This window comes from Nannospalax galili, unplaced genomic scaffold, assembly GCF_000622305.1.
Source record: "Nannospalax galili isolate Female #2095 unplaced genomic scaffold, S.galili_v1.0 scaffold453, whole genome shotgun sequence".
In the NCBI taxonomy this organism is placed as follows: Eukaryota; Metazoa; Chordata; class Mammalia; order Rodentia; family Spalacidae; genus Nannospalax; species Nannospalax galili.
The window spans coordinates 706,029-732,311 of record NW_008334081.1 but is presented as its reverse complement, the minus strand read 5'-3'; the positions used below and the strand labels follow the sequence as shown (position 1 = coordinate 732,311).

Below are 26,283 nucleotides of genomic sequence, written 5' to 3'. Positions count from 1 at the left end.
ACCCCGCCCCATCCTTGTATTCTTTTCTTCCTAGACTTCTCTAACATACAACAGTCAACACAGAACTCTCTGCCTTTCCTGGACTCTCCCAGATCTCCTGGCCACCTAGGTGTGGACAAACGTTTTCTGGGCTTACTTTCTAGGTAAGTGTCACGGGTATCTGAGGCAGGCATGGACAGTGTCACTGAGGGACAACCTGCAGTGGGTGTAGACAGTGTCACTGAGGGACAACCTGCAGTGGGTGTAGACAGTGTCACTGAGGGACAACCTGCAGTGGGTGTAGACAGTGCCACTGAGAGACCCTGTGCTGCCTCTCCTGGATACTCCAGAATGATGCCAGACCCTGACCAGTGCCAGCCCTGTGCCCGTACTTCTCACAGAACTCATGTTTCTTTGTAGCGAGGAGGCTTTCTCCTTGCTCTTATCGACACAGGACAGGATGCAGTCTGTGGGGTCATGAGGCTAGACCTGAGCTCACGCCTGGCCCCAGGGCCTGTGACCTGCTTCTGCCTTCCTTGCTGTCTCTGTGCTGGTGTATCTTCTGTGTCTAGTCCCACACCGTGGAGATGTGCAGGCCCCATGCTAACCAACTCCCAGGTATGGATGGAGCTGCTCTCCTGCTTAGCTTTGCGGCCTCCCACTTCAGCACTGTAGCTCCCACGGAGCACAGAGGATCATCCTGCTGGCTACCGAGGGCATCAGGCCATGGAGGGTCACCTTGTTAGGAGCAGCTGGCCTGACTCAGGCCTATTCGTTTGTGCTGTACTTGGTCCTTTCCTGCCTGAAAGAAAATATTTTGGGATGTTTTTGTTCTTTGGGAAAATGGGATGAGTCCAGTGGAGGAGAAAGTTGACTTGGGAAAAATGAGACAGTGGAGGGAAACACACCTAGTGCTTTATAGTGAGAATAGTATTTAAGACCCCTCCTTCCATTCTCTTCAGTAGAGTTGGGCAGGTTTTCCTGATATTGCTGTTCTACTTGGGACTGGGCAGGTGACTGTTCCCTGGGGTAGTCCCTGAGTGGCCACCTGGCCCAGGAGCTTTTCACCAAAGAGAATGCATCTTGTAGGTTTCAGTTCAGTCTCTCTAGTCTAGCCATAGTTGAGGACCAGCCTTTGATCACAAATAGAACTCAAGTCTCAGCCACAGGGAAGGACCAGGGGTCAGGCAGGCCCTCTGATGAGGGGACTGAGCCCTGGTGTTTTTACCATGTGTTCCTGAGTGTTTCTACCGAGAGGGACATGTGATGGAGGAATGGCAGTTCCTCAGCAGGGGCTTCCAGCTGTGCTACCCAGATCCTCTGCAGTGGGGCCCCCAGAGGCTGCCAGGCAGCAGTGGGATGGGTCTGGGCCTTGCGTTGGTTCTGACCCTGCCCACCCTGAAAACTGCAGTGCTAGGTGAACTGCGGGTCCTGGCTCGCCACTTGGTTGTGCATCTTCTTCAGCATCTTCTGATGCTTCTGCCAGTTGAGGGTGGCGTGCTAGGGCCCTTTCTCGGTTGACTGACTAGGTTCCTGGGCAGGTTACTTAAACCATCTGTTTTACACTTCCCACTCCTCTAATAGGGCACAGTTACACTATGACTCCTGTAGAATCCTAACACACATCAAACAAATACACATGCGTTTGGCTTCTGGAGGTCGACATATAGGCAGGGCCTGGTGTGTACCAAGAACCTGGTAAGGAAAAAGGTTGTCTGCCCACCTCCCCTACTTCAAGTGGGAGCAGACATCCTGTTCCAGGTGTTTCTCAGAGTGTGGAGGCAGCTGCCCACTTTCCAACACAGGTAAACCAGTGCTTGGACATATGTGATGCCTCTTACTGACTCCCAGAACTGTGCACAGAAAACTCGGCTCAGGGATTGTACAAAGCACAACTATGTATGACATGTACTTCCAGGGTGAGCTGGAATGCCAGGTAGAGAAACCTGCCCTTATATGCATCAAATGTCTGCATTACAAAGTGCTTTTGGCTGTCCACCTCATCTCCTTCACACACATGCTCCCGCATGCTCACATGCACATTAAATAATCGTAATTCTGTTTCAGACACCTTCTGGGAGATCTTATTGCAGATAAATCAGAATTTTGAGGAGCGTGTAGATAGGTCTGTTTGGTCTTATTATTAGAACTGTGATAGTTCTAATTTTTGTTTCTGAGGTTCCAAAGCAAGATGAAGGTTTGAATGTGTGCATTTAATTTCATTCCCTTTGCAGATGCACAATACTGACAGGAAGGGCCCATCTGGGTCCCGGGTGTCAGCGTGTAGTCAGTCTGATCACTAAACACATGGTCACATGAGGACCAAGAAAAGTGGAAGAAGAAGAGTGGGTTGCTGTGTCCCAGAAGAGCCGGGCTGCTCTCAGGATAGTCAGCCTCAGGGCTCCCTGTGGCTTACTGCAGAACTGCTGGAGTAGCTGTGAGATCCTGGATCATCAGGGTCAGCCACCCATGCTGAGAGACCACTCATCATCGTCAAAAACTGGCAAATAAAGGGCTCGCCCCTCCTTTCTTATCAAGGCAGATGGTTTTATAGCAATAGCCCAGAAAACAAATGAGGAAGAGCCCCACAGTCAGTGCTGACACCTGCCCGGGCTGGCCCAGTAGCAGGCTCCTCAAGCTCTCAGGGTACCATATCAGCCAAATCCGCCAGCCCAGCTGACAGAAAGCCAGGCAGGGAACTCACCAAACCAGACAAGTGCCTTTAGCAGAGCCTTAGGACAGGTAGTCTGGGAGGTGGGAGGGGCTTACAGCAGCCATGGGAGAGATCCAGGCTGATGGCAGTGCCTGGCCTTACTTGGTTCCTGATTGGAACAGAGCGTAAACCCATCTTTGAGACCATGTGAAGAGCGGGGATGCTTTCTGGTTGTTTGATAACATGGAGTCCTTACTGATTCATTTGGGTGTGCTGACAGTATCTAATGTTCTCTTAAGATTCTTCAGAGATAGGTTTAGAGTATGTATAAAATGCTGTGATGGGGGCTGGAGAGATGGCTCAGTGGTTAAGAGCACTGACTGCTCTTGCAGAGGACTTGGGTTTGATTCCCAGCACCCACATGGTGGCTAACAACCATCCGTAACTCCAGTTCCAGGGGAATCTGATGCCTTCTTCTGACCTCCATGGGTATTGCACAACACGGATGCACTTACATACATGCAGGCAGTACACTCATAGACATAAAATAAAAATAATAAATAAAATATTTTTTAAAATATGCTATGATGACTGCAGTCTGCTTCAGTCTAACTTGAAAGGAGTGGATGTGGGTGAGTCTTTAGAGAATGGGAAAGACCTGAGGCCGTTGCTGGAGCTTGGAACCCATTGTTCAGTTCTCTCTACTTTGTGTCCTATTTTTTTTTTTCATTTTGTGTAATTATGTACTTTGTGTCTGTGCAAGTCAGGTCTCCTCGCCCTGTGGGTTCTGGAGCTTGAGCTCAGGTTATCACATCAGGGCCTTTCATGACTGTGTTATCTCACTGGCCCTGCTTTGTGTACCTGTGAGATCATCCCCAAATGCCTAAAATGTACATTCCAGGAAAAGGTCGTAAGCCAGCAAGGGTGAGGGGCCCATTAACCACATACTGGAAGATGGGAAGCAGGCTTGGGAAGTCTCAGCTTACCTGGCAGACTGGGCAAAGCTAGATCCCTCACCAGAACACTGAGAACATACTGGGTGATGCTGCAGCGTGCCTTAACCTCAGGAAAAGGAAAAGAAGTGGAGGCAGAAGGACCCTGCCTTCTGTGCTAGAGGGTTCTGACGGCTCCCCTGTGGAGTGGCCATTGGAGATTTATTTGCTGCAGACTGTGACCTAGAGGGCCTCTGCCTGGGGGCACAGTTGAGGTGAGGACTTGAGTCTGTAACAAGAACAGGGGCCTAGGTCACTGTCTTCGTGAAGAATGTCAAGTGCTTTCAAGGCTCAGCCTTTATTCTCTAGGGCTGAGGTAGGAGAGCGCTCCTCCCTGGAGAGATAGAGTGGCCTAGGAGGGGAGGCTGCAGGCAGTAAGCCGGGGGCTCTCTGACTGATGCCCCCAAACAAGCCCAGTGTACTAAACCCCCTCTCAGCTCTGCTTCAGCTTAGGTGTGTGGCCGGGGCTAGACATGCAGTATTGTAGCAGGGGCGCCAGTGGCCAGCCTGGAGCAGCAGAGATTGCAGAGGAAAGGAAACTCCCTCAAGTTACCTGAGCTGCCCCCACACGCTCAGAGGCTGTTGAACTAGGAACTGGGCAACATAAGTAAGAACAGCTGCACGGGTGTTTGAATGTGGCTGTGTGGTTTGTCAAAGGAAAAGCAGAAATAATAAAATTCCAAAAGTTGAGAATATGCATTTAAGAAAATCCCTTATACAGTGGAGTGCAAGAAAAAGAACAGGAGGCAGGAGAGAATGGAAACAAAAGCTGGAGAATTATTCTAGAGTCACACCAGTCACCCGCATGAAGTTCTGCAAGAGAAAACACTAAGGGTGGCGTCAGTGGCTTGATCCAGAAGGGAGAATGAGGAGGAAAGGAAGTCATGGTACCCAGGTTCCAGACCACGGTGGCTTCCCATTCTCAGTGACGGTATGAGCAGCAAGACGTGAATCAGCGTCTTTACAGTTCCGAAGAGAAAATGTTCAGTCCAGAATGCTGTCCACAGCAAGTCTCGGCATGGGAGGAGACCTGGGTGCATGTCAGACACGCAGGGCCCCCTATTGCCTCCCTTCCCAGGCCCTTTTTGGACCAAGTCCCTGCAGAAAGAGAAGATAAACTGTGAACAAGAAATGAGACGACAGAGATTGGAGAGCCACCCCAGAGCCAAGCCCCCGAGGAGGGAAGGCAGGTCCGCAAAGCAGGAGACTGGGAAGCCTGGCCGGTGGGAGCAGGTCCACTTTTGAAGCACACATGTACAACTGACCTGCTGTTGCTGGTTTCTCCTAGGGACAGACTACCCAGCAGAGTCTGCACAGACGCTTCTTCGCACCAGCCTTGTCCCGATCATGTCACCCCACCTGTTTCTTGCCCTGCTTCCTTGTCACCTGAGGGTACTCATTCCTCTGAGGGTCTTTTGCCCCTGAGCCCTCAGGTGGGCGTGGTGCAGGTAGAAGCCTATGTATCACCTGTGCGACTGCCCCACCAGATGTAGCACTGGGTAGCCCGTGCTTCCTGGCATTACTCCTGATATCGCCCCAGACAGGCTCTGGTCCTCTGTCCCAGAAGTTTGGGCTCCAAAGTTAAGAGTAGCTTGCCCTGGAGCCTGTCACCTCCCATTGCACCTCTCATGCCCACTGCTGTAATTCTAACCAGCTGGAGAACATGCCTTCAGGACTGTCCATGCCACAAAGAAGCAAGAGGAAGAGGAAGCTTAGTGAGGCCAGAATGCAGTACAGGGCTCCCAGGGACTGGATAGAGGTGGCTTGTTGCCTGTTCCTTGCTGTCCTTTTACTGAATGACTATGCCCTCGAGTGTGAATGGACATGCATGCCACCATGAAAGATTTGAGCTCTGGGCTGCCAGTGTCCTTACCCCCTCTTTCCTCCCACTCCTGCTGGCCCTCTGCTCCCACACAGGCAAATGTCAGTGAGGGGAAGCTGTGGTCACATAGTTGAAGTATCTATTATTTCCCCCAGGAGTTGAATGAGTCATTTTTCACTGGAGACCCTCAGCTTTGGCTGTGTTTCCTGAAGAATAGTGCTCCTTTCATTCCATGTCTGTATGATGGCATAAAGTGGTGTCAGGGAAAGAGGAGCGACTCTCATAACGGAAAGCAGGGTCCAGCATGGAGGGTGGAGGCTTTTCCTGTAGGAGGGCTCTCTCCCAGCAGACCTGCCTTTCTCCTTGGAGCACTGAATGTGGGCTTTGTGTCCTCACTGACGTCATAAGCCTAATTGTGTTAATATGTTTCTCAGGGCATAACCTATAAAGCAGTTTTCAACTCCTCCATCGAATATTCATGAGAATACAGGCGTTTTTGTTTTGATGCTGCATTCCTTAAGTAGAGAAGATTCCGTTTTCTTCTCAGGGTGCCCTGGGTCAAAAAGCACCAGCAGATTCTGTTGGAAACTTGTGGCATTTCCAGTGGTTTTGATACAGAAATAGCACAGGTCATGCTTGACGTAGCTCTTGTGAGTGAATTGGGACTATGGTTTCCATCTCTGCAGCTGGCGTTTGGGCATGGCCACAGCCCTGCCTCCTGACCTCCCAGCATTGGCCGTGGAGCCGGGCAGGCCCAGGTCTCCTTGCCTGTGTGGATTTCAAGCCTCATTTTGTGTCTGCCAAGGTGGCATTACTTGATGGAGGGGAAGCGGCAGTAGTGGCAGGTTAGGGGTATAAAATGTGAGTAACAAAGGGCTTTTGATCTGCTCTCCTTTGAACTTCTTAAGCACGAAGCTCTGTGTGGGCCACAGGTTGCAGATCAAGACTGTCCTGTCTCTGTCCAGCACTTGGCAGAATGGAGGGACTGCTTCCTCAGGCTTGAAGTCCAGTGTTGGCCCCCAGCAGCACCCTCTGCTCTTGGCCCAGGCCCAGTGTAGGCTCAGGGAAGGGCCCCTGTAGCCTGCTGTGTCCCAGTGGGCTCCAGGCATCTCAGCAGGTTTCCAGTTTAGACTTGCTTGTTCCCAGTGTTCTCAGAAGGGAGGAGCAAGGGCTATGGAGTGATGCTGTCTCTCCTGAACCCTTCAGTATAGGTAGGTACCTGAGACACCCAGAGCCCAGAGCAGGCAGACTTGGAACTAGCCTTGAGCTCGCCTCTTTTTTCTCCCCAACGATTAGCCTGAGAGATTAGGGAGTTGGGACTGGCCCCCATGTATTTCATGGAGAGGGAAATGGAACAGAAGGCTTAGGCAAAAACTGTGACCTTGGGGTGGGTAGCAGTTGAGCAGGAAGTTCACCTGTTCACTTGTGCAGGTGGCAAGCATGGTCTAAAAGGAGAACCTGGCAGCCTGTGCTTGCTCATCATGGGTGGGATGCACTTGTACTTTTTTAAAAAAATCCAGTTACCCGTTCAGCCTAGCTTACAAATTCCCTTTAAGAGAACGTTTAGTCAATTTAGGGGACCTTGAAAATATCCAAACAGCTTCAAATTCAGCTTTAAAAAATTGTGCCTGCCAAGCATGGTGGCACACACCTTTAATCCCAGCACTCAGGAGGCAGAGGCTGAGGCAGGTAGATCTCTATAAGATCAAGGCCAGCCTGATCCACATATTGAGTTCCAGGCAGGGAGACCCTGTCTCAAAAAAAGGAAAGAAATCTAACCAAAAATTAGTTCCTTACAACTAAAACATTAGTAGACTGAATGACTAGATAAAAACTTTCAAAAGCAAGAAAATTTAAAATGGCAATAAAGTCTGTCCATTCTGTCTAAAGAAGTCAGTGTCCAGTAAAAAGCAATCCGTGAACAGCAACCAGGCTCCTTTGGAATGCTCCCTTCCTAACTGTCTTTGTAGTACAACTGCCCACATCCAGTCTACTGGTTCTTCAGCCTTGTGGCCCTTGTATATATACCTCCACGTTCCTAGGTGGGGCACTGCCCAGACTTGGCCAGTCTAGCTGGGAGCCATAGGGCCTGGCTTACAGTGGGAAGAGTGTTCAGAGCTGTCTAGTTGGCCTCTGGCTGAAGAGTACACTTCAGTTATTTGTATCATGTCATTAGTGCCTGCTCAAACTGCTCTGGACTAAGTGCAGATATGTTTCCTTGTAAGGGGCTCTGCGATTCCAGCTTCAGAATGAGAAAAGTTCTATATAGAAATCACCAAATTTGGCACGTGGTAGGAATGTATAGCTGACTGCCACTATGCCCTGTGACTGAGGAGGGCTGCCGAATAGCCCAGTCTTCCCACCACCTAGAGCTGCGTACCTCACCCTTAGTTGTTCCCTGTGCATCCTGCCCCTACCAGTCCCCGAGCCTGCAGCCTGTTCTTTGATGGGGTATCTGAATACCTCCTCTGTTACCCTGTTCCCATGACCTTCTACCCCCACCCCCCAAGCCCTTCCATCTCGCCTAGATATGCCTCAGAGAGGCCTATGGATCATTCCACAGCGCTTCCATCAGCCCGTGCTCACCTGGCTCCTTAGAGACTGTCCCCATACACCCTGGACAGGGATGGGGCTGTGTCTTAGTTTGTTTCTTCATTGCTGTGACAAAATACTCTGACCACTGCCAACTTGGGGAGGAAAGAGTTTATTTGTCTTACATCTCTAAGTTCCCCGATGAACTGTGACCTGGGAGATGTAAGACAAATAAACCCTTTCCTCCCCAAGTGTGTCAAGTTGACACTAAAGTTATCCAGCACAGGCTATCTCTGTTTTCAAAAGTTTTTTTTCTTTTTTTAAAGTATTTATTTTAATTTAGGTGAATGTATGTGGGTGTGCAGTGTGTTCAGGTGCCCAAGGAGGCTGAAGAAAGTGGTGGCTCCTCTGGAGCTGCAGTTACAGTTGTGAGCCACCTGACATGATACTAGGATCATCTGTCCCCAGCACCTTTGGTACATCCTTGTCAATATGTAGACCGTGGATCCTTTGAGCAAAATCATAGCTGGAGCCACAACCTGGCCCCTCCCCTGTGGCTAAGTGATACACGAGAAATGATGGCATAGAAGCTGTGAGACACTGTGGTTGTGCTTCATCAATTCTTCATGCATTTTTTAAAGAGTTTTTATTTTTAATTACATGAATATGTATGTATATGCATGTAGGTATGTGCATGTGAGTGCACGTGCTTGTGGAGACTAGAGGCATCAGATCCCCTGGAGTTACACATGGTTGTGAACCACTTGGTGTGGGTCCTCTGTGAGAACAGCACATACTCTTAACCATGAGCCATCTTTCCAGCCCCTCTTCACACATTTTTATGTAAGCTAAAATATCATTGCTTAACTGACACAAAGAATGTGATTGATTGATCGATTGATCAATCGATCAATCATAGGCATCTCATTACTAATAGGCTCAAACATTCTAAATATAGTAGCCACAAACTAAATCCATCAGGGACCATATGTGTGTATAACTTAGAAAAAAAGGCAAGTCATCCCAAGACAACACAGGCAGACTAAATAAGTTGAGGCAGTCTCTGAGTAACCAAGCAGATTAGCATGTTACAGGAGAACCCTTTCAGATCATGCTAGTGAATGCAGAAAAGAGGACAAGTGTTTTCACAGGGAGAACATAGTACGTGAAACTGTCCAAAAGACGTGTGTGTGTTGAGGCCCCGGCAGGAAGTCGTCACCTTTTTCTTTCCTCAGTTTGCTCAGTCTTCCTGCTTGTCCCCCATAGTGTTTTATTCCTTATAAGACGGACTGAGGCAAACGCGGACAAGCAGCGCCGTCTCTTATAAGACGGACTGAGGCAAACGCGGACAAGCAGCGCCGTCTCTTATAACACGGACTGAGGCAAACGCGGACATGCAGCGCCGTCTCATAACACGGACTGAGGCAAACGCGGACAAGCAGCGCCGTCTCTTATAAGACGGACTGAGGCAAACGCGGACAAGCAGCGCCGTCTCTTATAAGACGGACTGAGGCAAACGCGGACAAGCAGCGCCGTCTCTTATAACACGGACTGAGGCAAACGCGGACAAGCAGCGCCGTCTTTTTATTTTTATTTTTTTTCCCATTCTTACCCAGAAGCACAAGGCAGAGTCCTGAGACCAGGGCTCCAGCAGTTAGCAACTAAGGCCAGCTTGGGATGTGCTGTATGGCGATGAGACAGAAATGTTAGGGACTGAGGGCAATAACCTGCTTCAGTGGCCTGCCGGCTCTCTTACTCCAGTCTGGGCTTGAGACTGTGTAGTACAGTTTTCCCAGGACAGTAATGGCTGGGTCTTGGTCCAAGACTACCCAGTGTCTCTGCAGAGATGTGCTTGGCCCTTTCTAGTTCCAGTGAGCCCATGTGTAACACACTGCTCGGAGCACAGCCTGTTGCAGGAGCACACGTGAGGCTTCTTCATCATGTGGTAATTTTTTTAAAAATTAGCACATTTTTCGTTTATTTTTTTGCATGCACATGTATGTATGTGCATGGATGCATGCATGGCACAGTGCACATATAAAGGTCAGAAGGTAACTTCTGAGAGTTCTCTCCTTCCATCGTGTGGGTCCTGGGGATTGAACTCAGGTCTTCAGGCTTGGTGGCATATGCCTTTACCTGCAGAGCCACCTCACCAGCTTCATGTTGGTAATTTAAAATGTAACCTTTTCTCCACATTGTTTCTCTCACTTTGATTTGGAATCGGCACAGTGTGAGTATAGAAGCGGCTCTGACGCCTGCCAGGAGTGCACTTTATTGGCTGCAGTCACTCGGGCACTCGGTTTACCATGGCAACAGGCTCTCCACTCGAGCATCTATCTGGACCACTTCTATGGCACACACTGTTCTTGGGGCTCACACACAACTCTGCAGTGGCTTCGTTAAGAAAAGGGGCAGAAGAAAAGAACAGGCGGTTTGCCCATCCAAGTGCTGGTACTCGGTGCCTTCCTTGGCTAAGCAGAGCCTTTTTCTCTAGTTTTCCCTTTATTGACTTTTCAATATGACGTCAGGCAGGACTTTGGGCCTGCAGTGGGGTCCTTTGAGAGTGGGGCCTCCCACTTCAGCTGGGAGTTGGAGGGGGTGACACACACTTGGTGGGAGTGTGTCTCCTGGCCAGACCTGCCCCTGCTTTTGAGCCATGGACCAAAGGACATCCAGTGCCCTTCAGGCCACCAGCACCTCGTGACAGTTGTCAGCTAGGCTTTGGTGGGGGAGAAGAAACCAAGACTGGGGGGCCAGTTTTGCTTACAGTGACCTGCTTTCTTGTGTTGTGTTCTCTCCACAGTGGACGTGGCAGCGGCACTGCCTCTGCAAGTGGCCCCTGCAGCAGTGCCCATGGACCTGCGCCTAGACCACCAGTTCTCGCTGCCCTTGGAACCTGCACTGCGAGAGCAGCAGCTGCAGCAGGAGCTCCTGGCACTGAAACAGAAGCAGCAGATCCAGCGGCAGATCCTCATCGCCGAGTTCCAACGGCAGCACGAGCAGCTGTCCCGACAGCATGAGGCGCAGCTACATGAGCACATTAAGGTGAGCACAGCCATGGGCTCCGGGTCATGCCTGTGCCTTCTACCTGGGGCCTGTCACCCATAGAGTGCTGAGACCTGGGAACCAAGTGCCCTCTGGGTGACACCTGCTCCTTCTGCCTTATGGTTGATGTACTCATTTAGTGCTGAGATGTGTGGACTAGGTGACAACTACTCTTCTCTGTGCCCAGGATGGATGTCACCCATCTAGTGCTGAGACCCGTGGACCAGGTACCTTCTGGGTGACACTTGCTTCATCTAAACCCACGGTCGAGATCACCTATGGAGTGCTAAGACCTGTGGACCAGGTACCCTCTGGGTGGCATGTGATTTCTTCTGCCCCAGTCTTACAGACTTACAGAGAGTCCTCACAGAGGACCCAGTGGCCCTCACTGAGACTGCTGCAAATGACTGAGGGTTTATGAACCTTGCAGAGGATGCAGGATGTCATGGTGTAGAAGAGTCCTTCCAAAATAGAGTGCTATGGAGAAAGATGGCCAGCAAGAAGACATTCGGGCCCAGCAGCAATTAGTTGTAGACTCAGCACTCACAATGTTTTGATGTCTTCTTAGATCTTCTCACTATCGTCTTATAAATGGCAAAAAATTAATATTTTCTTTTAATTTCAAAGTAAGAAAAATCGGCTCACAATTACCTATTTGGTGTATATTCTCTACAGCTATTTAATCTGATGCCGGGTTTTAAAATTCAGTTGGAAAGAAATATGAATTAGTGACACATAGGAAAATTATGTTGTGAGTTGGCAGGCCAGGGACGTCTGTGATCTTGATGTACCTTGCTGTACTGAGAACCATATTGAGCCCCACTGTCCAGTAGAATTTAAATTTTGCAGTGTCCACATTAAAGCAAAAAGCCTCACATATCAGTTATATAAGTCACTCAGCTGTGTAACAAAATCACCCCACATGTCACAGCTTCAGCAGCAGCAGTCTCTTCTATAGATCAGGAGTTCAGGAGCAGCTGCTGGTGGTCCTGCCTTGAGTCTCCCATGTGATTGCATTCAGGGTTGGTCAGGGTGGTCTCATCTGAGGCCTCATCAGGCCAGAACTGGAGGATGTATGGGAGCCCTGTCATCAAGGGGCTGTGCACAGCACAGCAGCAGCCTTCCCAGAGCCAGCGTGCCGTCTAAGAGAGCAGGACCGGATGGGCTGGGCTGGTTCTGACCACCCCTTCAGTGCTGCTATCACAGGCTGGCCTCATAAGCCATGGGTGGGTCCTGGCCAAGGTGTAGATTACTGAGGAGGCTCTCCAGAGGTGTTCATGAGTTTGGCACATCATAGAGCCCTGCCTGCCCCAGTGAGCAGGCCCAGTGGCAGCTCTAGCCATGTGTGTGGTGAGAGCTTTGTCCCAACGTGCCTCAGCCTTGAAAGAAAGGGGCTTGGGAAGTTTTACCCTGGACTTTGAGAGCCATCTGGAGGCCTGGGTCTTTGGTGTTTTGATTGTTGGTTTGTTCCTATCCTGGGTTATGGGGCTGTTGATGCTGTTCTGTGCTCTTGGGTTCGAGATGGGCCAGTGGAAGGTGCTACTGTACCAGCCCTTCATACTGCTGATCCTTCAGGCCTGGGTCATAGAGCATTGCCTGACCTTGCTGACAGCTGCTCATTTCACTACTGTGAGTGCTTCCCATGGCCCCTGGTTTCCAGGACTGGGAGCAGGCTGTTTCAGGCTGGCTTCAGGCAGAGGGTGTGTGCCAGCTGGAAAGCAGTCCTTAGAAGTCACCCCAGGTGATGCCTGCCTGGTGACCCTGATGTGCCAGCTGTCTGCAGTGGACCAAATGCAGGCTTGCCATATTTGCTGTTTGACCATAGCTAAATGTGCCCAAGATCCCTAAAAGCCATCCAGAAACAGAGCCTTAGTTTTTCCATATTCTGTGCATGGCCAGCCCCGTGGAGCTGTGTGGCCCAGCTCCTCAGCAGCAGTTTTGTTCTTTGCTGTCACATGGGCCTTTCTCATTGTTTCATCTTAGAAATGGGAACAAGAACCACCCAGTAGTTCATGGTCTTGTGTATCCTTGTCCTTCTAGATCTGATCCCTGCTCTGCATCTCCAGCTGGGCCTTAGGCCATCTGTCCTATAACCTCATACTCCTTACTTTGGAGACCCTGTCCCAGGGGCTGGTTCTGTAGCCAGGGTTTTAGTTCTGGTGTGTCTTCAAAGGCTGGTGCTATACACTGACGGGGCCATTGCTCAGGGTTATGCATAGGCTGACTCTGGTGAGGACTGGGCCAGAAGCCCTCTCCAACTCCAGAGTGAGCAGTGAAGTGAACCCTGCTGCATGAGACAGAGGTACAGAGTCAGGGCGATGGACCCCGGCCTTCCAGGTACAAACATCTGGATGCACCCCCACCTGTCCTGGCCCTGGTCTTCCAGGAACACACACCTGGATGCACCCCACCTGTCCTGGCCCTGGCCTTCCAGGAACACACACCTGGATGCACCCCACCTGTCCTGGCCCTGGTCTTCCAGGAACACACACCTGGATGCACCCCACCTGTCCTGGCCCTGGTCTTCCAGGAACACTCACCTGGATGCACCCCACCTGTCCTGGCCCTGGCCTTCCAGGAACACTCACCTGGATGCACCCCACCTGTCCTGGCCCTGGCCTTCCAGGAACACACACCTGGATGCACCCCACCTGTCCTGGCCCTGGTCTTCCAGGAACACTCACCTGGATGCACCCCACCTGTCCTGGCCCTGGTCTTCCAGGAACACTCACCTGGATGCACCCCACCTGTCCTGGCCCTGGTCTTCCAGGAACACTCACCTGGATGCACCCCACCTGTCCTGGCCCTGGTCTTCCAGGAACACTCACCTGGATGCACCCCACCTGTCCTGGCCCTGGTCTTCCAGGAACACACACCTGGATGCACCCCACCTGTCCTGGCCCTGGCCTTCCAGGAACACACACCTGGATACACCCCACCTGTCCTGGCCCTGGCCTTCCAGGTACACACACCTGGATGCACCCCACCTGTCCTGGCTCTGGCCTTCCAGGAACACACACCTGGATACACCCCACCTGTCCTGGCCCTGGCCTTCCAGGTACAAACATCTGGATACACCCCACCTGTCCTGGCCCTGGCCTTCCAGGTACAAACATCTGGATACACCCCACCTGTCCTGGCCCTGGTCTTCCAGGAACATACACCTGGATACACCCCACCTGTCCTGGCTACTCCAGAGCCAGCTTTGGCTTTTCTCCAGGCCCATCGTGGAGCTTGGCTGAAGACAGATCTCGGGGGCCCTGCTAAGTCATATTTTACCTGTGGTATCCCTGCCCTTGAATGTTCCTGTCCTCAGTTGTTCATACCCAGGAGCCTTGCAACAGCATGACCAGAAATGGGGCTGGATGTGGGGCAGGCAGCTCATGTAAGGAGTAAAGAAGATTAACTTCATGTTCTTGTTCCCTATCAGTTGATGTTCCCATGGCTCAAACAAAGAGACTCAGAAATGAGTGTACCCTGGGAGGAGCTTTTGGGAGGTAATAGCAAGAAACGTAAGGAAGACCCTGAGTTAGGTACCTGAGCCTGGCCTGCAGGCTCACGCTGCTCTGGAATTGGAAAGGACTGCACCTAGTCCTTGCTCAGCACTTAGGCTTGGTGTCAGCTCAGGTGGGTCTCTGGGAGAAAACACATCATCCTCCCTCCAGTGCTAAACCTGGGAAAGATGCCCAGGACCTAGGAGCCTAACTGCAGAGTTGGCCTCTGGGACAGGGTCTCAGAATCGCAGAAAGAAGTTCAAGGCTACACTTTTTCATGGTTTAATCTTTTTTTTTTTTTTTTAATTAAAATCAAGATCATAAAAGCCTTTAAACTACATAATTGTATCATTACATTAGCAGGCTTTTGTTTTGATGGTTTAAACTCCCTTCATGCCATCATATTGTTAACGACATTTGGCGGTGGTGTTTGTCAGACAGATTTCTTGAACACACAATCTAATTAGTGTCATTAAATCATCAGTGAATTTGAATAGAATTTTATAATTGGAGTGGAAGTAGTTTTAAAAGTATAACTTCAGTTGTTATATTTGGGATAAATAAAGCCTTTTTTGAGGGTTGTGATGCTCAGAATTACCCTGTCCCTGCTCCAAACCTGGCTCCTCTGCTCAATTCTGTGCAACATCTCCTTCTTTCCAGCCCTCTCTCTACACCCAGCCAGCTTCAGGGGAGCATACACAGGCTGTATGGAGAAGTGGTCCATCAATAGCCGTTTCCCCTGGAGAAACTAACTGATTCAGACTGGGATGTCGTGGAAGATCAAGATGGTTGCCTAGAGTAGCAACTTCACATGTTTGCAGTATGGTTTTTGGTATTTAAAAGTTTTTTTTAATCATATAAAAAATGAAAGTTGGTTTTTTTTTGTTTTTTATCAAGCACATGTTCCTAATGTTTCCAATTGAAACGCAATGGGGGGTTAGGAATTAGGAGGGGACCCTGCCCTTCTGCTTCCACACAGGGACCTCAAACTCAGAGCTGATTTGGGGCAGATGGCCAGTATTGTCCTTCTATGGGGACTCAGTGCAGCAATGTCTTCCTCTAGAAGACTGCTCCCAAAACCGTCCTGTGTACACACATGTGTGCTGCTCCTTTGTGCCTCACTCATCTTTGTGGCTAAAGATCTCAGCGTTTAATTACTGCGAATGCCATACATGTCACGCACAGCTGACCTCGACAAGACTGCAAGTGCTGGAAGACCTTACGTAGTTGTCAGTTTCCCGGGCATTCGTAATCCCCCTTTCCCATTTACAGACTCTCCTATGCAAATCCAGTCCCACAACGTGAGGGTCTCGTAACCAGCCTAAAATGAGTGATATGGAGACTGGCTTCCTAGGACAAAGAAACTCAGGAATAGCCAGAGCTTGCAACCCAGGACCATGGGAGACCTTGGTGCCTACTGAGAGGCTGGCAGGAGGTGGCTTTGAAGGGAGATTGAGAGAAGAGCACCCGAGCTACCAGGAAGCAAGGTCTTTGGGCCCCGGGGCTTGCTGTGGGGCTGGTGCTAACTCCCTGGTGGGCACAGCTGGTGTAAACATGTCCAAGGCAAGAGGCAGTGGCTGCTCCTCCTTGAGACTGAGGGGTGGGACCAGGCACACCCCTGGACGGCCTGTCCTTAGGTTGGCTTGCAGGTGTTGACTCACAGGCCTCTGTTCTGCCTTCGTTTCCTGCACCTGCATGACTGCCGGTGTGGTCACCTGATCTCTAAATGCCCAGTAGCTGCCTGTATTTCTTCTAATTACCATGGTCTGTGCTGTTTTTCAGTTGCACTCCTGGTCCTTTTCTCGTTGGTGTAGGAGTGTTCTTTATGAATAAAGGGCATCACCGCGGCCTCCATTGTACACTGTCACTTGATGCTAGTTTGGTTAGGGTAACCCACTTGTTCATGAATCAAAATACTCTTTTTAAACACATGAAAAAATGCCACCTCTGTCCCCTGGCATGTGCTAATTTGTGTGTCTGTGTCTGTCTCTAGTTTGCTGCATCCTTATGCTAGTGCCGTGCAGCTCCAACAGTACCACATGGACTTAGACTGACAGTCTCTCCACACCACGTCCCTCTGCAAAGAGTTCCTTGACTTATCAGGCCCGTTCATTTTTTTCAGACGAGTTTCAGAGCCATTGTCATGAAGCTTCTGAAACTGTAGTTCTAACAACTTTCTAGAATTGAGTTTGTACTCAAGGAACAAGTTATTTGATTTGAGTTTCTGTCCTTAGTAAATCCTTGTTTTTATTTTTCACGTAATGCTTGTGGATTTTGTGTTTGGTCTTGGATGTTTCTATTGTGAATGAATCTATTTTCTGCATTATTATTTTCCCTGCTTGGTTACGGCAATGCGTAGATGAGCCCTGGGTTTCAGTCTTCCCTGGTCTCTACCAATATGTAGAATTTTCTGGCATTGATTCTTTCATATGTTCTGGGTTAATAATGCCACCCATAACCAGTAACTGTCTCCTTTCATTATTTCCTGAATTAACTGAAATCTCCATAACCATGCCAGGATCTGCGACACCCTCCCTGCCTCCCTGTCTGACTCAGACCCTGCCCTTCCCTCCTTGTGCCCAAAGCTGCTGCTTCTCTCTGAAAGCCAAGCAGGTGCTCAGGTCACGCCTTCTTTCCCCCAGCCCTCAGTCTGAGCTTTCTAGTCTAACAGGTGGAAAGTAAAGCTGAAGCTCTAGTCCTGGCCTACAAAGCAGAGGGAATATGGTTTTGTGGCCCTGGACATCAAGGTGATGCTTGCTCTGTCTGCTGCCTGTGTTATTGTTCTTGTTGAGACCACACCCGACACACAGCTTCACGGAGGAAGGGTTTATTTTGGCTTAACAGCTTAAAAGGGAATGTAGTCCTTCATGGTAGGGAAGGCATGGTGGCTGGAACATGAGATAGCTGCTCATTTTGGATCTGTCAGGATCAGAGAGAGATAAATTCTGATGTTTGCCTTGCTTCTCTTTTCAGTCTGGGACCCCAGCCTGCCCAGGGAGTGGTGCCACCTGCTGACTGTCGGCTGCTTCTCTCTGTCAGCTGGTCACTGTTCATTCTTTTACTCCTGCTTGCTACACTCCTGATAAACCCACACATTCCACACTGAAGCACAGCTATCAGAGATCATTCTCCAGACCATACAGAACAGATTGGTGGGGGTTTAGTTCTGTGTCAGGAGTAAGGGGTCAGGTTGCACCCAACATGTTAGATGTGCTCAGTAGGAAGTACATATTCAACTACAGAATATTTCTGTTGAAGCCAGGTCAGGAAGTTGGCAGAATATTGCAGCTGGTTTGGGTTTCATTTTTAAGTCTGGATTTATTTGTTTATAAACAAGAAGCCCTGAGCTACAGGTGATATTTCATCTTAATAATTTTTACATTCACTATTATTTTTACTCAGAAAAACACCCATGGCTTTCATGATGGTTAATATTGATTGTCCACTTGACAAGATCTAAACCCACCTAGCATTTCTGAGCACTTCTGTGAGGGAGTTTCTAGATTGGGTTCATTGAGATAGGAAGGCACACCCTAAATGTAGAGGACACATTCCATGGTCTGGGGCCCTGGACTTAGGAGAAAGGAACAGCAGCATTCTCTCTCTGCTTCCTGACTCTGGATACATTGTGACCCCCCCCCCGCCCCCCACACCACACGCTTCTGATGCAGTGACTTAGCCATCATGATAAACTGTACTCTTACTATAGGCCAAAATAAACCCACCCTTTAGTTGCTTTTCTCAAATATTTTGTTGCAGCAATGAAAAAAGTAACTAATGCACATTTTTGGAAGCCGTTAGGACTATCCGCCATATTAGAGGTTCTGTGTCTCTCAAACAGCTAAGGCCTTCAGGATACCCTGGGCACATGTGACTCCTCTCTCTCCCTCTCTTGCCCCCCCCTCTCTCTCTCACACACACACACCACACATGTATGTACCTGAACCTGAAAATGTCTGCTCCAAGGATGTTGAGGCCACACAGTGATCCTGGGGCCCAAGAAACTGCTTCCTAAATAGCCATGACCTCATCTTTAAGTATATTACGGAGCTCAGACAGGGAGGTTGGTGTTTGAGCAGCACTGTAAACACTTAACATTAGTAATGTGCTTTAATCAGATTTGAGTTTGACTGCAGCCTCTTCCGATTGGCTCGCCAGTAATCACTAGGGCTAATGGGAACTCTGAGCGGGTCAGCTTCAAGCTCCCTAGAGAGTCTACAGGTCTCTCCACCCTGCTGGGGCAGTGGATAAACACCTGTCCCAGCTTTGGACCTTTTACATAGAGGGCTTTTATTTTTGCTTGCTTTTGAAAAGTTAGATTTATACTGAATGGATGTATATTAAATTTTATGTTAAATTGAAAAGTTGGAGTCAAGTCGGCAAAATTCTACAATGTAGTAGGTGGTTCAGAACTCCTCTTTGGCCTAAAAATAAGCTTAATGTTTAAACCTCATTAAAATAATGGGATCTACTTTTACTGCTTCTTTGTTAGTTTTGTTGGAAAAATTAGGTTGACATATTTTTAAAAATATTTTTACGTGTATGAGTGTTTTGCTTGCATGCATGTAAGTGTACCATGTGTATAGTGCCTGCAGAGGTCTGAAGAAGGTACCAGATCACCTGGGATGGAGTTATGGATGGCTGTTAGCCACCATGTGGGTATTGGTAACCAAACCAGGGTCCTCTTCAAGAGCAGCCAGTGCTCTTAACCACTGAGCCATCTCTCCAGCCCAGTGGTCATTTTATTTTAAATTGCTCATTGTAGTTTGAGTCTACCGAAGATCCCGTCTTAACAGTTCTCCATTTGCTATAGAGTGGTCTTGTCCTGGAGCCTGGTAGTGAGGTACTAGGTACAGATCACTAGATTTTTACCTACTTTAAAATCATATGCCACAAAGCCCTGTTTTCCCAAGGTACATTCTGTACTCCAGTAGGGCCTGCCTGTTCCCCATCTCCTGGACAGTGGAGGGCCTGACCTTGGGGAGCTAAGGAGGGAGCCCCTGGAGAAGTATGCTGTGTGTGGTCAGTAAAGAAGAGAAGTTAAACGCCTATCATAGCTCATCTCAGTCTCAAGGGCCCTCCTCGGCCCAGAGAATCATTCTCAGTGTCATGGTGCTGGGCCAAGGAGCACAGGTCTGGCTGGTCCTTGCTGCCCTTGGTTATGTGACCATAATGTGCAGGACATCCTCCAGAATGTGATTATATGATGCCCACCAATGCAGAACCAAGAACAAGATCATGTAGTATGACTGTGGCGTTTCTGGGAATCTGGTTATTCTCTGAGAACTTCACAGTCATGTGTTTTCCTGGGACTTCTGTATCCTGTGGATTTCATCTGTGCATCTTTGTGACTATAACAGACTGCTTTCCCTTCCTTTCTGGGTTCTGACATGAGAGCACTTTGAGACTGTTTAGCATGTGCCTGAGTTAGGTGACTCCTGGCAGGGCCACATGTACAAGGGCTCTTTTGTGGAAAGGGTAATAACAAGAGGGGAGATCTAAACTATCCTTTTATTTAAAAATACCGTTGTGCCTGCTTTTTGAAGGCGATTGAAGCAGGTGGAATTACCTGATGCCAGTGGCCCAGGAATAGACCTGGTGGTGCCATTATCTGTAGACACCGCCACTATAACTTTGGGCACTCTTTCTCTGAACCTACTTGCTCACAGATGTTTGTGGTCTACAGTCCTTGGCTTTGTGGCTCTGTCCTCAGAAGCCAGTTTGTCTCCCCATCACAGTTGGGAGCAGCCTCTTGGAATGAAACTGATAGGGGACATGGCTTATCCCCATGCCATTTATTCTTTGGACACAGTGTTGTGATTTGAATTTTCTACTAAAGGACAGGGACATGTCACTGTTCAGTGTTCTGGAGCTGTCCTTACCATGGCTCAGTGTCACTGGCTGGGAAGAGCCTAGATCCCCATTCAGGTTAGACCTCTCTACTGACTGCTGACTATAAGGACAGCCGAGTGAGGATGCAGTTTAGAGACTAGAAATCTCTTGGGGTTGTTCCTGATTCTGTCCAGCTAGCTAGGCTTTCTCCCTGATATCCCCATCTTGACCTGGGGTGATATTCAGCCTCTGTAAGACACTGTCGTCTTTAGGCGATGTCTTTTAGAGGTGGCGCTGATGCCAAGTTCACACCAAACATTTGGAGTGTTTTCACAGCCCTTGTTACCTGGTCTTCACTGTTGAGCAGTCCTACTGCTGAATGGAAGCATAGGGAAGGGAGCTGGCAAAGGCTGAGGTACTTATTTAAAAGACCAAGCCAGGGCCAGGCAGCTGGCCTCTATCCGCTCCTTCCCTCTGTGCCACTTCACAGTCCTCCGAAGTATGCTGCTATCTCTGACTGTGGGAACCTCTTGTTTCTTTCTATTCTTCTGGCTCTCAGAAGACCATTTTAGTGGCTGTTTAAAATGTAAACTCTGTAGGTAAGACCAGAGGTGAACACACCATGGGTGGGCAGGGCCCAAGAGTGCAGCCTGATGACCCGTGCTGGCTCGTCCTGCTGCTGGGTGCAGGCAGCATGTCTGTAGGAGAGGTCTGTAGATGCCTGGGTAGGACTCCCCTGCTGCCCCGCCCCATCCAGGCCTCTCCCTCTCCCTCTTCTGTGCTGCTTTGGGGAATGCCTGTCCCTTCCAGCTAATCTGCCCTGTGCCACTGGCCAGAAATGACCATCTTTCCCTGAATGCTATTAGTGGACACGTTTGTAGACTTGGTTGATTTTTTTTGAGAGCCCTAGCAGGTCACCTGGGACAGGGACTATAGGACCCCTTCAGTCTCCAGTGCCTACCACCTGCTCAGTTTGCCCAGGAGAACTTCACTGGACATGACCACAGCTGTGACTAGATAGCTCTAACCAGAGCCCAAAGTCCTGCAGGGCTCTGGCATCAGGCTACTTCCATAGCAACAGGGCAGCAGAACCAAGGAAGCCCACCCTGAAGGATATGGGGACACCGTGCGTGTGAGGCCAGAGTTGTACTCTCTGCCAGCGGCTGGGGTTAACCTTAGTACAGAGTATGGTAGGCTGAGAACTTGCCCGGGTTTCGCAAGCCGGACCCAAAGGACAGCTGCCAGCCCATTTTCCTTATGTGCGTGGCATGTGTAAGCTCACTATTTTGCTCAAGTTCTTGTGTTTTGCTGAAAGCTATTTTGGTGAGTCAGTACCTGAGCTGCAGAAGGAGAACACTCACCTTACAAAACTGCACAATTACTGTCAGGTTTCCTTCACATTCTTGGTATGATGTGACTTGACATTCCCCTGCTAGGTAAGTGGCATATTGTGATTCTGATTGGACAAGCTCAGAGCCTTCTACAATCCCACCTCCTCATTTCTGCCTGGTGCTGTAGTAGTTGATTGTGGAAGCTGGTGACAGGCCTTCATGGAAAATAGGGCCAGGAAGCTGCAGACCTTTGGTCTGAGAAGGGCAAGGAGGGGCCTTCTGTGCAGCTTAGGCCCTTCCGAAAGCATGGAGCTTAAGGAAGTGTGTGGCTGAACTGACCTGACTTTCTCCTGGATGGAGGAGGATTCTCCAGGTGATCCCCTGGAACTGACTTGGCAGATATAGTACTGTACAGAGTTCCCAGGTTGACTCAGGCCCCACTTTTGAGACATCACCCAGCAACATTGGGAAAGTATCTCTGGATATATACCCATCTATCCTCCACAGGCCTTGTTGGATTTATCGTGAGAGTCAATTTCTACTAAGAAGGGCAGCCATCTTGCACACTCTTGCACTGAAACCACACCTGTGCACACTTAACACACATGTATGTGGACCACAGACAGCACACCTGTATATACTCACGTGTATGCTTAGTAAACTTAATGTGCTAGTTCACATGCTCACACATAGGTGAGGGGCTGGCTGCCCACACACATGCCTCCCTTGCCCACTTGAGCACTAGTCAAATTCTGCTCAGGAGCCAGTTCACCTAAGACAAGACCCTGGGCTGCCCCTTTGCCTCAGCTTCCTCCCCTGTACATTTCCTTCTACATTGTAAGGGTTGTGGCCTAGTGTAAAGCATCCCAAAGAGCCCTGAACACCTGTTGTTTCCTGTCGTGGCTGCACTGTACCCGTGACTGCGTGGCTGGAATGATGTCCCAGTCGACTTCCCCTCACACTGATCCACATACTAGGAGAGAATGCTGTGTCAGATTTTCTCCATAGGACGTTCAGCAGGCCAGCTGGTTACCAATTCTCTGCTCATTGCTCCTGGCCACTCCCCTTCCTTCCATGATAGGGCAACACCAACGAAGTGCCCACAGGGTACCCAGCCACTCATGCAGTGGGGTTGGGGACGGCACTCAGGCTGAGGCGGAGGAGCCAGAGGCCCTGGAATGCTGCTTGCTGGGGCTGAAGGCAGGGTTCTTGTTTTCCTTTTCCAGCATAGCAACGCCTGCTTCTCTCCTGTTTGTTCTGGGTATGTCTGGAAATCCCTATTCATCTCGGTAGTGGGCAGCTTGTTACACTCCTGTTAGCTGATGACAGTGTTTACCTGCAGTTTATCTGCATTTATCATAAATGCTGACCATTTCTCATTTACTTTTTGTATTTTAACTATTTGCATGTTAAATATTCTCATGTCATCAGACTTGTCACGTTTTGACATGTGAGCTCTGATGTCTACACCTGATACCCAAACCTTAGATGTGCTGTGGCAGTGTGCATGTTCATAGCCATTGCTCCATGGTGCAAGCCCTGGGATGTCCCCCACATCCCTTCCCTCAGCTCTCTGTCTCCTCATGGTTTCTGGTCTTTGTTTCCCTTTTTAGAACTTGACAGTGATAGCCTGTGTTGATTTCCCTGTGCCCTTGCCTGTGTACATGATGCCAACACTGGTTCTGTCGAATTTGCAGGATGTAACTTGCTCGGTTCTTTGCTTGTCAGTGATTACTTGTTTGGGGGCCAGGCAGTGCTACCATCTCTAACCACCTTGAGGGCCTTGGATCCACCTCTGGGCCTGCTCTGTATGTTGCAAGCACACTTTTAAAGTGGACTGTTGGTGGCTAAGTCCCTAAGATGGGATTTCAGGAGTGTTCTATATCTAAGAAAATGCCCAGCTGCTTTCCAGCCAGCTTCACTGTTGTGAGTGCCCTCTGCAAGGTCACCTATTCTTCCTATAGATTCTGTTGAGCTCCAGGGCTGTCCTATGCATCTGGCCCCTGAGGAGGGCAAAGGAGGTGTAGGCCTTGGCAGCCCTTCCTTCTCTGTGGCCACGTACTTGTCTGGGCAGCAGGCAGGGTGGCATCCCCAGTGGCTGCAGCCAGAGAGGACTGGGATAATTCCTGGGTGTCTGTGGGTCTCCCAAGGCTCTGACCTCTGTCCTCCTCTACCTGCAGCAGCAGCAGGAAATGCTGGCCTTGAAGCACCAGCAGGAGCTGCTGGAGCACCAGCGGAAGCTGGAGCGGCACCGGCAGGAGCAGGAGCTGGAGAAGCAGCACCGAGAGCAGAAGTTGCAGCAGCTCAAGAACAAGGAGAAGGGCAAAGAGAGTGAGTGCCGGGCAGGGGGCGAGGGGGGGAGCAGTGTAGCGGGGGCACACCAGCCGTTCATCCATGCCCTGTTGCCAATACCTTGTGCATGTGACAAGCACCTGCAAAATCCTGCCATTCCCCCAATTCTCTGTGGTTAGCCATAAGGCCTGCCTCCCTCCCTCCCTCCCTCCCTCCCTCTTCTTTTTTGAGACAAGGTCTCATATAGCCCAAGCTGCCTCAGTCTCCAGAGTGCTGAGATTGTGTGTACCACCACTCCCAGTTTCTGACAGTTTCTTAGTAAAAATATTTTCAACATATTCTTAAAGCTTTTTGAAAACTTCACCCTCTAAAATTCTTAAATATTGAACATACCTAAAATAATAATTGACAAAAAACTTTTTAGAGCATACATGAACACACAGCAGAGAATTCAGTGGTGTCTATACTGTAGTGTAAAGAAAAAGGCATCCTGCTCCCTGGGACATTCTGACTGGCCCCACCCTGGTCTCAGCCCTCCCCTTGCTCTCTGGAAGTGTCTGCCCTGCACGCTCACAAGTTTTTAGTTCAGTTTTATTGTCTCTATTGCTTAAACAATGTTTTTTACTGTACGTGCATCTTAGCATTGTGTCTGTGGGTCACAAAGCAGGCTCCCCCTGCAGCTTGCCCTCTGTCTCCTTGTTTCTGCTCACCTAGACTGTGACGTGGATGAGTATGCTGTCACTCTTGTCCATGCTGTGTCACATCTACTGGTGGGTGCTACACTTCGCTTCCCTGTTTGTTACCAGCTGTCATTTGGAGTGCCGCTGCAGGACCAGGTGACGTCTATGCCTCTGGGAGAGGCAGACCGCCTCCAGGATAGCGTGTGCTGCATGTTGTATAGATTTATCAGTCCAGTGCAGCCAACAGAGAAGAACCAGTAGGGAGTGAAGACAGCGGGCAGCTGCTTGCCTGCGCTGGCTGTGGGGCTGCCCAGGGAAGCTTGGGGCCTGCAGACCTTTGGCTGGGAGGGACTTCAGGTGGGTAGGCCTTCAGAAGGAGGAGCTGTGGTGAGGCAGGATTTCAGATGGACAGGCTAGAACTCCCTAGACCAGAAGTCAGTGGGATCTGGTTCACGGGTGAAACCTCAGTCTTGGTTCAGGTTTTCCGATCAGTGGAGTCCAGGCCACTCAGGTGACCTTAAGTACAGTACAGTCAGTGCCTACTTTTCTCACATCCCAAAAGACCCTTTAGCAATACCATTAGCATTTAACTGTATGACGGTGGCCAGGCCCAGCTGATCAACACTTCCAAAGAAACCCCACCAGATAGACATGCTGCACTATTCCTGCCTCACCCATCCTGTTCCCCCCAGCAGGTAGGGAAGGGGTGGGAGGACCACTACTCCAGATAGCCTGCCCCAGAGGGACGGGGAGGGACACGTGACCCTTGTTACAGAGCTGTAGCACATGTGGGCCCTGGAGCAATCACAGGAGCTGGGTTTTTTTTGTTTTGTTTTGTTTTGTTTTTTCTTTTGGGTGAAGGGACTCAGGGTTTGAGTTTGACTCTGAAGAGCCTACCGTAGTGACACAGTGGAGGGGCAGAACAGAGCAGACTCAGGAGTCTGCCTCTCTGACTCAAGGAAGAGGTGTTAATGCACGAGGAGCACTAAGATCCATAGGTTCTAAGCATGTTTGGAAGGGGGTACCACCAGGATTTACTGAGCTTGCACACTGAGCCACTGGACTATGGAGTTGCCACATAGTCATCCTGAGGTGAGATGTGGGGGGAGCAGTCTGGGAGGTGCAGTCCATAAGCAGCCTGTATAGCCTGCCCATGCTCAGCCCCTCACTGTAGGATGTGACTGCACTGACCAATCAGGAAGTGGCCTCTTCAGCTGCTGTGCTCAGTCCTGCTCATAGGGACACTGTGATGAAAATCTACCATGCAGGCAGACCCCCCAGATTCTTTACCTTCAAATAGTGAACTTTCTGTGTGAATTTTAATCCACATCTCTGCCACACCACAAGATGCTTATGCTTTAAGCAACTTTGTAAAGTCTGTTGTTTGAAGTTGTTCGACACTCTCTTTGGTATGTGATACATAGACAGATGTGCTTCAGAGAATAAGGAATGGTTAGGAAGTTAGCATGCTCACACCTGGGGACCCTCTACCCAACAGAGCTCAACAGGGCTTTGGGATCTTTGTTCTTCTTCTGTGGTGTCTGGGAGTTCTCAAAGCCATTCTGGTAGCCAACATTCCCACCAGCCACACAGGAGCACTTCTGTTGCTTCCTCCTTCCCAGCCCAGGGCC

The 26,283-nt window shown here is 49.7% G+C and overlaps 1 protein-coding gene across 9 annotated transcripts in view; it reads left to right on the top strand.

The window, feature by feature from the left end:
* Nucleotides 1-26,283, top strand: part of Hdac4 (histone deacetylase 4) — a 268,268-nt gene that overhangs the window by 157,241 nt on the left and 84,744 nt on the right. For all 9 annotated transcript variants that reach the window (XM_017797164.2, XM_029561632.1, XM_029561628.1 and 6 more), the window contains 2 exons: nt 10,782-11,023; nt 23,861-24,011. In XM_017797164.2, coding sequence (XP_017652653.1) covers nt 10,782-11,023; nt 23,861-24,011 — 393 coding nt within the window. The remainder of the gene's footprint in view (nt 1-10,781; nt 11,024-23,860; nt 24,012-26,283) is intronic.